This window comes from Trachemys scripta, chromosome 1, assembly GCF_013100865.1.
Source record: "Trachemys scripta elegans isolate TJP31775 chromosome 1, CAS_Tse_1.0, whole genome shotgun sequence".
Lineage (NCBI taxonomy): Eukaryota > Metazoa > Chordata > Testudines > Emydidae > Trachemys > Trachemys scripta.
In genome coordinates this window covers 119,300,608-119,315,859 of record NC_048298.1, presented here as the reverse complement: position 1 = coordinate 119,315,859, position 15,252 = coordinate 119,300,608, and the positions used below count along the sequence as shown (strand labels likewise).

General features: G+C 42.1%; 1 protein-coding gene across 14 annotated transcripts in view; it reads right to left on the bottom strand.

Moving 5' to 3' along the window:
- Positions 1-15,252, bottom strand: part of PPFIBP1 (PPFIA binding protein 1) — a 171,846-nt gene that overhangs the window by 44,222 nt on the left and 112,372 nt on the right. For 5 of the 14 annotated variants that reach the window (XM_034783095.1, XM_034783084.1, XM_034783103.1 and 2 more), the window contains 5 exons: positions 8,480-8,572; positions 7,825-7,917; positions 5,394-5,508; positions 3,493-3,525; positions 1,219-1,280 (listed from right to left, as the gene is read on the bottom strand). In XM_034783095.1, coding sequence (XP_034638986.1) covers positions 1,219-1,280; positions 3,493-3,525; positions 5,394-5,508; positions 7,825-7,917; positions 8,480-8,572 — 396 coding nt within the window. The remainder of the gene's footprint in view (positions 1-1,218; positions 1,281-3,492; positions 3,526-5,393; positions 5,509-7,824; positions 7,918-8,479; positions 8,573-15,252) is intronic. The other 9 variants (XM_034783111.1, XM_034783149.1, XM_034783160.1 and 6 more) reach the window with 3 other exon arrangements.

Sequence of the window (15,252 nt, the reverse complement as noted above, 5' to 3'; positions counted from 1 at the left end):
CAGTCTCAGCAACCTGATCTAATTAGCAAGGCAGTGTACTTAAAGGGGAAATGTGCATCTCTCTCTCTCTCTCACACACACACACACACACACACACACACACACACACACACACACACACACANNNNCACACACACACACACACACACACACACACACACACACACACACACACAGTGTGTGTCTCTGTCTGGGATGCTGTCGCCCCTCCCTCCATTCCTGCTGCCTTGTAGAGTGTGAGAGTTAACCCTTGAGGGCTCAGCCAATTGCTAGATCATCATTTAGCAGTAAGGCATTCCATGGGAAATATCCCACCCTCTGACTCCTCCACCTCAACCAAGCGTCACAATCATCATCACTGTGTCCCAGTATTAAATTGTTTGTTTAAAACTTAAACTCTGTGTGTGTGTGTGTGTGTGTGTGTGTGTGTGTGTATATATATATATAAACAGTCTTGTCTAGTTAAAAAAATTTCCCTAGAACCTAACATTTACATTAATTCTTATGGGGAAATTGGATTTGCTTAACATCGTTTCACTTAAAGTCGCATTTTTCAGGAACATAACTACAACGTTAAGTGAGGAGTTACTGTATATATATAAAAAACATGGTGTTTTAGTTTTCTCTCTTTCTCTATATAGTTAGCATACCCTCTGCCATTTAAAAAAAAAAAAAAGGATACGCAGACTATTGATTTAGAGGCTTAGATGACTAATAGGGCCAAATTCTCAAAAGACATCTGCAAAATTTACACAAACTCATATGTATACATAGAACGATATGTGCATCTGCAAATGGTGTGCAGCCATATTCCACAGGTGCTATATACTTTATAGAAAGCTCCTTTTCATATTTGGCGCATAATAGTTCATGGCACTTATATATAGAGCTTTACATTTTCAAAGCACTTTACAAGATAGGTTTGTGGCTCAAGACCTTTACTCATGTGAGTAGTCCCACTGAACTCAGTGGCACTACTTGTGTGAGTAAGGATTACTTGCATGGACAAGATTTTCACTATACAACTTATAAGTGCCTATTTGTGGTGCGGTCAGAAGCAATTGCAATACACCTATTGACTTCAATGAGAACAAAATTGGACCCTTACTAATTAATCTTCAAAATGTAAAAATGTACATGATGCCCACATGTGCTGATCCTACTAGAGGTGTAACTTCACACAATGAACGACTGCTGAACTACTGACTGTTTTGCTACCTTTTCTTCATTCGCTGCCATTAGAGACTCCACAGCCTTCTTCATTTTCTGTACCTCTATATCTAAAAATACACAACACAATTGCACAAGTCAGATTAAATGAGAAAGTAAATGGGAGAAAGAAAACATCCTGACAATTTCTGAATCTATATTTACAAGAAATAAACAAACAAAATGCAAACCACTAAAATTATTTCAATCTGAAATGGAAAGCAAGATTCACAACATTCTCTCTATGGAAGCAGTTTTCAACAACTAACTGACTGAATTTAGCACATATTCAGATCCTAAACAATCCTAAGAAAACTGCTAAATCAATCAGTGATGCCTTTCCTGTGTTATTTCAATCCTTTAAATAATGGAATAATTATAATGAAGAGCTCCAAAATAAAAACATTACAACAGGAGTGCAATAAAACAGTCCTTCATTATGATAAACAGCCAAACATTCCATAGGGCATTTTATCAACCCAGCTGTACATAGCAATGGAATTAAGCAATGGATTGTGGGACATGGTGAGAAAAGCATTGTGTCATGAGGCTTAGACATAGCCCAGAATGGATGAGAACAGCATGATGGAATGGTATATGTATTCACTGTGAAGAGCAGTCATGCTAGAATGTGTGTTGTAGTTTAGACGTGGAAAAGGATCCTTAAAATAGAGATGAGTACAAACTGTGCTTCATCTATAATCCTCACTTACAAAATATATAAACGCCATAATGTAAAAAGACGGGTTTTTATTTGTTATTTTAAGAGGTGGGGATGTTCTTTGTTTCTATTAGAAATCTACCTACTTTGAATGAGCAAATGCAGCTTTAAAATTAGATATGTTACAAATGTGGATGAGTGATCAAAAAGGATGATCAAGCAAAAATTCTGCTTTGTAACATCACAGATTAGTGTTTTAATCCGCTACTGATTATCGCACACCAACAAATATAACCAAGGATTACTGCTGAAGGGGTGAAGGAAGTTCTTCCTCAGCAAAACGTAAGACCAAAGAAAGATGTATAAAATATATCATCCTGTGCATGATAAATACAGCTATTTAAAGTCAGATATACTAGGGTTACCATACGTCCGGATTTTCCTGGACATGTCTGGCTTTTGGGGGCTCAAATCCCCGTCCGGGGGGAAATCCCCAAAAGCCGGGCATGTCCGGGAAAATCGGGAGGGCTCGGTGGTGCTCGGCCGGGGCCGGCAGTGCGGGGCCGGGGCCGGTGCGGGGCCGGGGGCATGGTGCCGGGCCGGGAACCAGGGGCGCAGTGCCGGGCCAGGGTCACAGTGCCGGGCCAGGCGCGGCGCCGGACGGGGAGCCGGGGGCGCGGTGCCGGGCCGGGAGCTGGGCCCGCGGGGAGCCGAGCCCACGGGGAGCCGGTCAGCCGGGGAGCCGAGCCCGCGGGGAGCCGGTCAGCCGGGCCGGCGGGGAGCCGGGCCCGCGGGGAGCCAGGGAGCCGGGCCCGCGGGGCGGGGAGCCGGGGGGTGCGCCGGGCCGGCAGTGCTGGGTGGGCCGGGGGTGGTCGGCCGGGGCCGGCACCCCAGGGCCCGAGCCGACCCAGGCTGGAAACGCCGGGGGGCCAGCCTGGGCCGCGCCTCCCCCCACACCCCCCTTACCTGCTTCATGCTTCCCGCGAATCAAATATTCGCGGGAAGCAGGGGAGGGGGCGGAGGCTTTGGGGAGGGGGCGGGGTTGGGGCGGGGGTGTGGGCGGGGCCGTGGGCCGTGGAGTGTCCTCCATTTGGAGGCACAGAATATGGTAACCCTAGATATACAAACTCTCTGCTGGTGCAACTCCACTGACTTCAGTCGAGTTATGCCAGCACAGAATTTGGCCTACTATATTGTGACTGCACTTAACATAGAGGGATATTTTTTACTTATATGTGCCCTTTATGAAGAAAAATCTATCTATTCAACCATCTGTAAGAGTACTTCTTGGCAGGATCAATTTAATTTCTTACAAGCCTTTCTACAATGAGCCATATCTAGCAGGCGTGTAAAGCACCTAGAAATGAACAAGCATAGCAGACTCCCTCTCGCAGGCTGCTTCAGGAAGCCAAAGATTTTGTTTACTAGATTTTCAATAAAAAGATTCATATTAAAAGTCACAGCCTATTGACATCTCCCTTCATTTCTAATAATGTAACTGAGGCTTATAGATGAGGCAATCTAACAGCTTCTGTTAAAGCAGTTTAAAAAAAACATGCAGAAAGCTATATTCAGAATTTCTGAAGTATAAATGCTTGTGGAAAGACACCAGGAAACCTTACTTTTGTCTTTGAGCTTCTTTTTAAAATTTTCATCTGTGCAGGAAAACCCAGTGGATTTGAAATTAGCATACAGGTTATGACATTAAATACCATTTAACATTATATGCTGTTACTGTTGGAGTCATCAATGAATCATTCCTTACCCTCTGACAACAAGAGTAAAACAAACAACATTTACAATTTAAGGGCCCAGTCCTACAAACTTTCACACAAGTACTCCCTACTCACCTGCTGAAGCCAAACAGGATCACTTTCTAAGGGCTCTGGCCTGAGAGTCTGATACAAGGCCTCAGCATTTTTCCCCACCTGCATGTTTTCACATACATTGTCTCATATAGTACTTATCCCAACAGACTGCTCTTACCATAACACTAGACATGAAATATATTACACTTGTACTAACAACTAATAGTAGATAACAGAATATGATTGCTCACGTAAGCATAAATCTGCAAACATGCAGATACTCTGCAAATATTTCAATTGCATTTATTGCAAAAAGAGCATTCTTTAATGTTTTCCAAACACAACAGAAGCTTGGTTCATTCACAGTAATGAATGGGAGACCCCTGTGTGCAACTGAACTTTGCAAATTATGGCTCAGTACCATAAGTCAAAGGGAGCATGGAAGTTGAGGATGTTTGGCACCTTCCAGCAAAAAGCTCAATATGAGTAATAAATGCAATAAAAATAAACATTAGTAAATTAGTAAGTGAACAAACAAAAATTGCAAGGATAATGCACACAATGTATTTTATACATTCATTTTGGCAACTGAAGTCCAGTTATTTTTATTTATTTTTAGTAAAATAATACTTTACACTAGTCTAGCAAATGTAATGAAGCATATTTTACAAAAATAATGGAATCTCAATAATCTTAAGACGGACTACAGCAGGTGTATGTTGCTAAGAAGTAAAGCGAGAGCTGGTCAGAAAATGTCTATTTTTTGTGGCGAATTTTGAAGAAAAAAAATCTTTTTAAAATCCCATAACCTTTTGAGAAAACTCCCATAACCGATTTTTAAAAATTTTCTTTAAAAGGTTTGGGTTTCCAGTTTTTCACTGAGAAACTGGAAAATGTTGACCACAATGAAAATTCTCCGTGAAAATTCAGGTTTAAGTAGGATTCCGATAGGGTTTAAGTGGGACTTCCAAGTAGTGTATGTAGGCCTTGTGCACATTCTGAATTTCACCCAATTAGGCCTGCTCTACACTTAAAATTTTTGTCAGCACCCAGGGTTGCCAACTCTCCAGGATTGGCAGTCTCCCGGAATTGGCATTGATCTCCCAGTGACTACTGAAAGCAATGCAGGAGATTTTAATAGGATATTTTAAGAAAATGACATTACGTCATGTTTGGGGGGGGCGGGAGGGGGTAATCTGGAACAGCTTCGGTCAGAGCTGGCAACCCTATCAGCACTGGTCTATTGATCAGGGGAGTGCTTTTCTTCCTTTACCTCTAACCGACTTAGCTATGCCAAGTCCCAACATAGATGCAGTTATACAAAAAGTCCTTTTGCTAGTGTAACTTACTCCATTAGAGCAGTAAACTATACTTTTGCAGTTACAAGCTTTGTCCATGGGGTTCTGGGGTATTCCCAGCAAACCCTTTCTAGTGTAGACAGGGCCTCAGAGTTGTAAACACTCGGTCACCTTATTTTAAAGCAAATCAACAACCTATTATTGTAGGTTTTATGATTGCTTTGTGAATACTCGCAGAATATGTTAAAAGGAATAAACATGCTGGCAAAATGTGTAACGAAACTGAGGTTTTAAAACAACGATTCCCTTATAACAATTGACAGAAACAATTATTTAAAACAGGTAAGGCATAACTACAACTGTGCAAGAGAGACCTCTAGAAACCTCTACTTAACCGAGAGCCTCCTTTGTTCTTACCTCTGTCCGTTATTTCAACTTCTTCTCCTTTCATCTTGCACACCAATTTTTCTTGTAACTTTCTTACTTCTGCTTCCTTCTGTTCCAATTTCTCTTTCAAAGATGCCAGTTCATCCTGTACAGATACATAATAATTTATCCATAAGAAGAACAAAGTTTAAGTTTTGAAGAGGATTTTTAAATATATATATATATATTTTACTATTTACGTTAGAGATGGTTCCCATCTGAAATTTCACACCTAAGAAGCTCAAGGAGAAGAGCCTCATCTGGTGCAAACTGTTATGGGCCCATTGAAATAATAACATCAGCTGAGAATCTGTCCCCAGAACTTTGAATCTCAACTTTTGCAGCAAAGCTGCTATCTCTATAACAGGACAGACCCTTCCCCTAGGTCAAAACAGCCCCAAACTTGGAAATAGTTTGGATTCAGACCACATTTTCCATGGAAGTCCCATCACCAATTTAAATGTATGATGATTTTTTTTTTGGTCTGAATTAAAAGTAGCATTGGGGGGAAAAGGGGTATTTCTTTTTAGCATGCGTAAATAGTAAAATTAAAGGGAATGAAGCTAAATGCTTCACGGCACTTTCACAGCACTTTGTAGGTTCGAAGTGCTGAAAGTGAAACAGAGTTGCATAATAACTGAATCGTGCTATATTTTGGGCCTACTATTTTATCACATAGTATCTGAACACACGGGGGATGTGCATGCTTACTGAATGGGTTTGAAGGCTAACAGATGTTGATTTCTCTTTAAATAGAGCGTTGTCTCAAAACAGGCCATGAACAGTTTTATCAATACGCACAACTGACTATGATAGAAAATCAATCATAATATAAAAAAAAGCAAAACACTCTGAAAAGCAATTCAGACAAAATGAAAGAAAATAAGTCACAGGCAGTTTTAGCAGTAAGGGTCTAAATAAGGAAACCAAACCAAACCTCATGGACTAGATATTCCACCTAAGCTCACTTTCCATTCTGACAACATAGGATGTGGTCACTGCACCTACACAGGTTAGTTCACCTATAACTTACACTTTAGCTGGGTTTGCTATTGCAGTGATTTGGTTTTGTAAACCAAAATCAAAGAGGGTGGCTTGGATATGGGTCCCATTTCACTGGAAGACTGAACGCAGAGATGGTGCTTGGGGTCAGATAAATGCTTCTGAACTGTATCTACCCCCATACACACTGACCCAGCATGAAGTTTTGTTTCCAAACGTTGGGCCAAATTCTGCTCACCTGAACAACAACATGTCCCTTTGGCCTCACTGGGATTCCTCATGGGAATAGCTGGAATAAGATTTTACCCTTTGTGGAAGCATATTTGATCATTATAAAATGGCATTTGCTCAACTTTCTTTTTAAAAACAAAACTCGAAATGTTTCTATTAAACCCTGAAACGGATACGCTAAAACGTAACATTTGGATTTAAATACCTTCCTGAGCTTCACTAATGATGCCAATGGTTCCAGAAGAAAAGGCTTGATTTTGCATTCCCCAGACACTCCAAACTCGTACTGATTTCAGCGTGGGAGGTCTAGTTGTACAGGGCACGCAGGTTTGGGCCCTACATTCTTCCACAAATGTGTCCCTATCTTAGAATCTTTAAGAGTTTTTAGGTTTCAGAGCAGCAGCCGTGTTAGTCTGTATCCGCAAAAGGAACAGGAGTACTTGTGGCACCTTAGAGACTAACAAATGTATTTGAGCATAAGCTTTCGTGGGCTACAGCCCACTTCTTCGAATGCATAGAATGGAGTCCGTTGTATGCATCCGAAGAAGTGGGCTGTAGCCCACGAAAGCTTATGCTCAAATAAATTTGTTAGTCTCTAAGGTGCCACAAGTACTCCTGTTCTTTTTAAGAGTTTTTAGTACAGTAATTGAGATTTAAATTGGAGTTGCATTCAGTTTCTGATGCAGGGTACTTTCCCCAATTAACTCAACATATGGTCTGTTAATTTATTATGTTCATAATATTTGAGGAAGTTGATATATGACAACAATTATTTTCTTCTTTAAAAATACATTAACAAGTCTTTGGTAAGAAGTGTGTGTGTGTGTGTGTGTGTGTGTGTGTGTGTGTGAGAGAGCTTTTTCTGAATAATGAATGCAAGCTGAAGGAGTGAAAATTACCCCTTTAAAGGGGGATACTTTAAATTAGAAATGAAGTTGTGGGTAAACCACCCAAGCCCTGTGCACTACTGAAATCCCTCTAAAGTCCTATTTATGCCCTAAAAACAATTTGTTAGGAACATCTCACTTCACAAGGTTTAGTTTCTAGTGGAAAGAGCACACTGCATGTCAACAGAAAGTAATCAATAAAGAACACAGACAGCATGACAGCAAGATGCAAGCACAGACCACAAAGCAGTGGTGCAGAAAGGATTCAAAACAGGCCCAATATTACCCACAATCTACTACACCTTTAATATCTGGCATTTTTGCTCCATCCGCTGCTTTTCATACTGCATCTGACCCACTTTGATTTTCATGCTAGAAAGTTTGGCCATTAAAGACTGGTAACAGAGACAGAGGAGTGAGAGAAAACAAATGATAGGAAAGAAACAAGGCTAGATAGCTAACAGAATTCACAACAGAGTTAGATACTTAGAGAAATGGCATGCTAGAATTGCTCAGGTTACTGCTTTCTCTTCGGGGTAAACGTGGATAATGTACAGCCCATTTAAAAGAAAATAATGCTCAGTTTTCATCCTACCCATGGTCCACGCCTTTCTCCTTACAAATGATGTTCTCTGATCCACACGCATACAAATATCTAAACAGAATTTAAATACAAAAATTGCTGCTTGCAGCTAGTTAACTAAAGCAACAGTGCCTCGCAGAAATGGGGCTGAACCTGTGGCTCTGATCTGAACTCTCCTGAACTTGTGTGTTGAGGTTTGAAATCAGAACCCGATATGAAATTTGTATATGGCCCCTGTCTGTTTTTTTAAATGAGCATCACAAAAGCCCTTGATCTGCAAATTCCCAAGACTTCAGGATGTTTGAAAACCAGATACAGTTCCAAAATTTGCAGCTTATGCCCATGTCTCCCCTCTTTTCCTCAGTGTAACTTACTTTGGTGGATTTAAGCTTCTTCTCGTACTGAAGTCTTTCATTATCCATCTCTCCCACTCTTAACCGTAATTCATTGATTTCCTGCATCAAACCCTGAGTGAAAGGAAAAAGAAAAAACAGAGAAATTCAATAAACAAAACAGAACAACAGCTCAGCAACAACACATCAGTGGGAAAGTAAAAACAAATCAAAAACAAAACAAAACAAAACCCACACACATTGTGCATACAGACACTTCAAAGTTCAAAATTAGGTCAGGACATATTCAAGCAATTCAGAGCTCGGTGGACCATGCATGGGCTCCAATTCCAAGTTCCTACATTCCTGCACTGAATGCAGGAGGGAAGCAGGAGTGGAAAAGGTAGCTTTGAGTGGCTGGTGTGCTCCCTATGTCCACAGCTCCCCCGCCCCCACCTCCCCAGCACCTTTATATTTCCAGAGCAGCATAAAGAGACCTTCATGCAACTGAGAATCAGACCCATGGATTTCCCGGTTTCCTCCTCAAAGCACCAAATTAATGCATGCCGGCAACAATCAGCTGATTTATCAACTTTTAAGTAAAATAGCAGCCTGATCCTCCACCTCGTGTAGTCATTTATACCTGTGCAAAGTGAGTAGAATGTGCATGTAAAGTGCTACTGGCCTGATTTGGCAGCATTTGACACCCATTTTGCACAGTTGTGAATGACAAGGAAATGGAGACACTGTCCCAGTAACTCTTCAATATTCCTATGACATTAGGTCTTGTTTCTGGTCCTCTCTCTAAAATACAAATGGTAAAATAGTAGTCACCCAGAATAAAAACCCTCCGGTTATACAAAATCAAACATTGCCTTCATAAAGGGACTACATAAACAAGTTACATTTAACCAAGACTACATAACAAGACCAAATAGTCCTATTATTGGAGAGCAGTGAGAAAAGATGACACAATGTGAACCCAAATTATGCTCACCTTGTGCATGTAGTCCCAGCAGATGACATCCTATTATCAATTTTTGTACCTATATTGTCACTGAAATGAATGGGATATTATTCATAGCGTTCCATATTTTTGGAAACATTAAGTTAGATGGTATTGCAACATATTCTACCAGGCCGTGAACGCAACTGCCACCAAAAGGCTGAAATTTGTGCAGCACAGAGCTGCATTCCTCATAAGCAACAAACGCTGCTGTGAATGCTGTCACGTGTGTGCGTTGTGAACTTCACTGACTCCCCTTTTGCTTCAGAAGCAGGCTCACAATCCTAACCCTAATGGATTGGGATCTGACTTCTGCAAAGACTTACTTGCCCTTCCTGACCTTTCCACAGCAGCTACACTTCACCCAAACTGATGCAGCTATGGACAAGCAAGTTTCAACATTCTAACATTAGGAGGGCTAGAGCATTCTGAGCAGTGGAATACCAGCAGTAGAACTCTTTGCTAAAAGAGATGAGACTAAACCCAAGGTTGACAGTGTTTCAATCAAGATGCAAAGAAGTATGTTGATGATTAACGCTACAATTTTGACACGGAGGTCGCGGAAGCTGCAGGTGGCGGGGGGACCCCTGCAGCTCAAGCTCCCCACCCCCATGGGTGACGGGGGACCCCCACAGCTCAAGCTCCCCACCCCCATGGGCAGGACCCCCCCAGCTCCCAGCCCCAGTGGGTGGTGGGGAGCCCCCACAGCTCCAGCTCCTGTGCGTGGCAGGGGGGCCCCATGGGTGGCAGGGGGGGCCCCCAGAGCTCAAGCTCCCCACCCCCAGAGGCGGCAGGTGGGACCCCGGCAGCTCACAGCAACAGTGGGCGGCAGGGGGACTCCTGCTGCTCCAACTCCCCACTGCTATAGGCAGCAGGGGGGCCCCCCACTGCTTCCAGCCCCAGTGGGCCCCTGTCGCTCCGGCCCCCCCAGCAGTAGGGTTGCCGTGGTGGGCTCCAAGCCACCACAGGGAGGACCCCGCAGCTCCTGGCCAAGCCTAACCCCCCTCCCTCCAGCTCCTCTCTGCCTTGGGCAGTGGGGGACCCCGCAGCTCCCAGCCACAGGCAGAGGGGAACCCTGGACCTCCAAGCCCCCAAAGGTGGTGGGGGGCCCCAGAGCTCCCGCCCCCACATCTGCCCAGTGGCTCCCCATTTTGTCATGGATATTGCTAGTAAAGGCCACGGCCAGGTCACAGGCTTCCATTCATTTTTCTTTTATTGCTCGTGACCTGGCCGTGACTTTAACTAAAAATATCCATGACAAAATCTTAGCCTTACTGATGATTAACAACATCCCCATTTTACACTGGGGCAGAGACAGATTAAGTGATTTGCCCAAGGTCAAACAGGAAGCCTATTGCAGAGCCAGGAACTGAACCCAAGTGTCCAGTGCCTTTTCCACCAGACTATCCTTCCTCTCAGATAAACTTCCAAACTGAGCTGTCAAACCTTTTGAGGATTCCCCGTCACTCATTATAAATACAATGAGTATTACATCCTTTGTATGTGTTTTTGCAGAGCACAGGGGAAGGAACTGTACTAGATTACGTAAACATCATCAGGTAGCTGAACCCAGCAGCATGTGTGTTTGGAACCCTCAGCTTCTTTAACACAGAACATTCACCACTGGGCAGAATGTCTCTCCATGAAAGTGAACAAGGCATGGTGTGCTGGAAAGTAACAACAGGTATATTGAACTTGCTGTTTGGCAGGGGAAAACATTTACCTGAGTGCTGAGGTCTGAAAGAAGCCTCTGGCTAGCTTTTTATTTATCATGTCTGTTTTGTTAATCTGAGGTTTACACCCTGATCCCCAGACCAGTATTCTATTTTGGCTAACAGTGCATTCTTCAAATGAACTGCAGCAATTGTAATGCTGTTTCACCTGAAAAACACTCAAGAAAAATATATTAGGTTTTTTATGAGTCCTGGAAAACAGGCACAGGAGGATGGAAAAATGACTAAAACCTCCTAGTTTAACAACTTTCAAGCCCCAGACAACAGCATTTATTTATTTATTTTAGCATGGTGCTCAGTTTTATCAGTTTCTATTAAGGTGCTGCAGTCTACTTTCATCCATGCCAGCCAATGACAGGCACCCTTCTTATGGGACAAGCAACCCAACAATTCCATTAAAGGATATTTATGGGTAGCTGGAATGACTTACCTTCCAGCCCCTGTTCCAGATGTTCTCCACCTACCTGCCTTTTAGCTAGTTTACTGGTTATGCTGTGCTAGATACTCAATGAATCTGAAGATCACGTAGCAATATTTTTATTTCTTAACCAAGATCAGACAAGAAGCAGGAGGCAGATAAATCTTACAGAAAAAGGGTAGGGCGGGGTTGGGGAATTTAGTCAACTTTTATTATCCTGAACCATGACTGCAACTTAATTTAAGCTATTTCTGTTAGTCAGTGGGTACTTCTGGCAGTAGGGGTTAAATGAGGTTCCTGACTGTCATTCACTGGGTTCTGGGAGCTCTAGCCTTTAACCTTACTTCATTTGGAAGATGGTAGAACGAGCCATCCTCCTGCCAAACAGGAATCAGGCTTATTATCCAGGACTGAGGAGTCTTACAGAAGCACCCATGCTCTCTGGGAAGCTTAGTGGTACTTCTAGTCCAGTATCAGGCAGCAGGTCATTGTTGGAACTGGGGTATTACTGTGACTTCTGAGGGACTGGGTTGCTCCCCTGAATTGAGATACAGTAACAACAGGAACAAGGAGCAGAACGTCACAGGCACACCAGCCATCTCCCCATTCTACCGACTTTCACCATTTCTTGCCCTCTAGTTTTAGTTAGCAATTGGTGCATAGTTTAATACAGATGTGGTGCTCCCTGGCACTTTGAAGCAGTTGATGCATGCGTCTTTGGACTATGCACTCTGCAAAACAGATTTGGTGTGAATGCAGGGGAATATCTCCTTACAGAGACACAAATTAATGCCCTTGACAACAGTACTGGATCAATTAAGAAAGCTCAGACCATTTAAAATTGCAAATGTCAATAGTGAATCGCAAACAGAACTGAAGAAGCTGCAACTCTGAACCGGTGGGAAGAGGAAGGGAAGAAAATATGTTTTTGTGGTTAAAATGATTAAACAAGGAATGGAAAAAAATCTATAAAACTTGCCACATAAAACAGCTCTTCTCCGTCTACTACAAAAATTTACAGTTGACTTGAAGGTCAGAGTATATAGCTACACCCCATCCAAGTTAAGCTACCGGAACTAGAAAGTTAATTAAAAGAGAGATCGTTAAGAGTCTGTTAATGATCACTATGCTAGTGTACAACTTCATAACTTGACTCCACCTGGCACTTCCTTACCGATCATCAACTTAGGGATGAAGTGGGACCTGATAGAGCATGTCAGTCTTCTTATAAACATACACAATTAAATACACTGAACTGTACCTTGCTCATGAAAAATGTTGAAGATTTCAATCAAATCCCTGCACCTCCGGCCTTAGATTTGTGTATTGCTTTTATCAAAATAGATTTGGATTTGTTGTTGTTGCTAGATGTTTGACTTCAAAAACAACTGGCAATTAATTTTGTGTATCTGTAATTGATGAGGTTATTACTTAGAACTTTATCACAAACTGTTTGAGACTGAAAATACCAGAAAAGAAATCCATCCAATCCTTATTCAAAATCCCTTTAAAAAAATTCTTCCTACAAATTAATTTAATGAAAAAAAAAGAACTTTAATAGAACTGTTAAGATGTGCACACAACCTCACTAAATAATATTATTACTATAAGCCAAGCATTTTCTCAACCCATCCCCTATGGTTAGCTATTCTGTCTTTCTGTGTCATGTCTAATATTAGATTGTAAACTCTTCAGGGCAGGAACCATGCCTTCTTATTTATTCTATCAAGTTCTTCCTACACATTTCGGTGCGGTCTAGTTTATAACTATCGTCATTAAAAATATTAGACAGCTATTGCAAAGGGACAAAAAGAATTGAAGAACATCTATGACCACATTTCAAAAACAAAAATATCACCAATATGTTTTGCAGAAGAAAATTTTACAATTCATTTCCTGCCGAAGAGTGTTGTATACGAGATTATACTCCAAATTACATTCTTTTGTCAGTTTTCCAAGGCAGAGAAGTAGGTTTATATAAAATCTTTGCCATCAGCACACATGGGCCAGACTACAACCCTGCACAGATGGGCCGGGGAGGGAGAGGGGGAACAAGCAGCCCCCACAGCCCTGTTATGCATCTACACAGTGGGCAGCCACAATCCTGCTCTTTGCACTCCTTAGCTCTGTTCCCCCTCTTCAGGCAATATAGATTCAATCTGCAGCTCCACCACTGACTTACTGTCTGACCTTGGGCAAGTCATTCAGACTTGGATTTTCAATAGTACCTAACTTCCTCAGGCTCCTTTGAAAATCCCAGTCCATCTGTTCGTGCTTCAGTTCCCTCAACAACTGCTTGTGTTGTCCTTTCCCCCACCCTTTGTCTATTTTATTGATTTAGATTATAAACTTTTCAGTGCATGGACTATTGCTTACAAGGTGCTAGTACACTGGGGCCCCAATGCTGATGGAGGCCTCTAAGTGCTACTCTAATACAAATCAGCGTAACAGTCCACGGTCAGATTACTTCTGGGAACTGGTGATAGTGCTTGCCACATCTGCACCAAATTCACCTGGCTCTTCAGATATGGTGATATAAAACCACAATATCATCATTAGGCCCTGATCAAACGCCCACTGAGATCAACAAGCATATGATTAATTCAATGGACTTTGGATCAAGCCTGGAGTGAAAAGTGAAACACCAATATGAGACTTTTTTTGTGGAACCTGCTCAATTTGTATTTAACCTCTTTTCTGAAAACACACACACACACAAAAGGGTTAAAAAGATAGCTTGGGCTAGGTGTACATACATGTCCAGAAGAGACAAAGTGCAGCTGTTCTATTCCAATATTTGGCTCCCCCAAAAAGCTATGCAGTTCATACTCCACAGCTTTTCCTTGCACAGGACTATGGAGGACTTTCCATGGCAGGCCTCAGATGTTGCAGCGTGAGGGTTGTTCAACATGTAGCCTCTTGTTTTTTCACAGCCCTCCACCATTCCGTCCCCTGCTCACAATAATCATGCTCCTAGCATGAGTAATGGGAATGGGTAGCTGCTGGGGCACATTCAGGACATTTTTAGGCTATGGGACTCATTTCCCCCTGCTGGCATTGGGGGATGCAAACTGCAACCATCGGTGACATTGCACCACTCAGAGATCAGGGGTGCTGGAACAATTTGTATAGGGGGGGGTGCTGAGAGCCATTCAACCAAACTGTAAACCTTGTACATGGTGGAAACCACTTCAAGCCAGGGGGTGCGACAGTTATGTCAGAGATTCACCCCTCAGAGAAGTGTGGTGCTGTTTGAACCCTGAACTGAGGAAAGTTTTAACTTCAAGTTGTGGCTCTGTAGAGTGTCACGTCTGGCTGTAAACACCCCTCCCTAAATAAAACTTCCTCCCATTTGGAAGATTTCAAGTACTACAAGGTATGTTTACCTAGTTATCCACAACACCACATTTGGACCAAAGTGTCCAGTTTTGGCCATCTTCAAGAATGATACAATCAAGCTGGACAGAGCACCACACAAAAAGAGGATAGAGAGAGAATTAAATGGAGACGTTACTAGAGAACAGAGTGACACAATTGGGATTATTTAATATAGAAAAAAATAAATCAGTACTGATTTATAATTACTTATTTAAATTATTATTTAAATTTATAATTTAAATTAATTACTGAAATTAATTATATATCATAAACCTTGAAA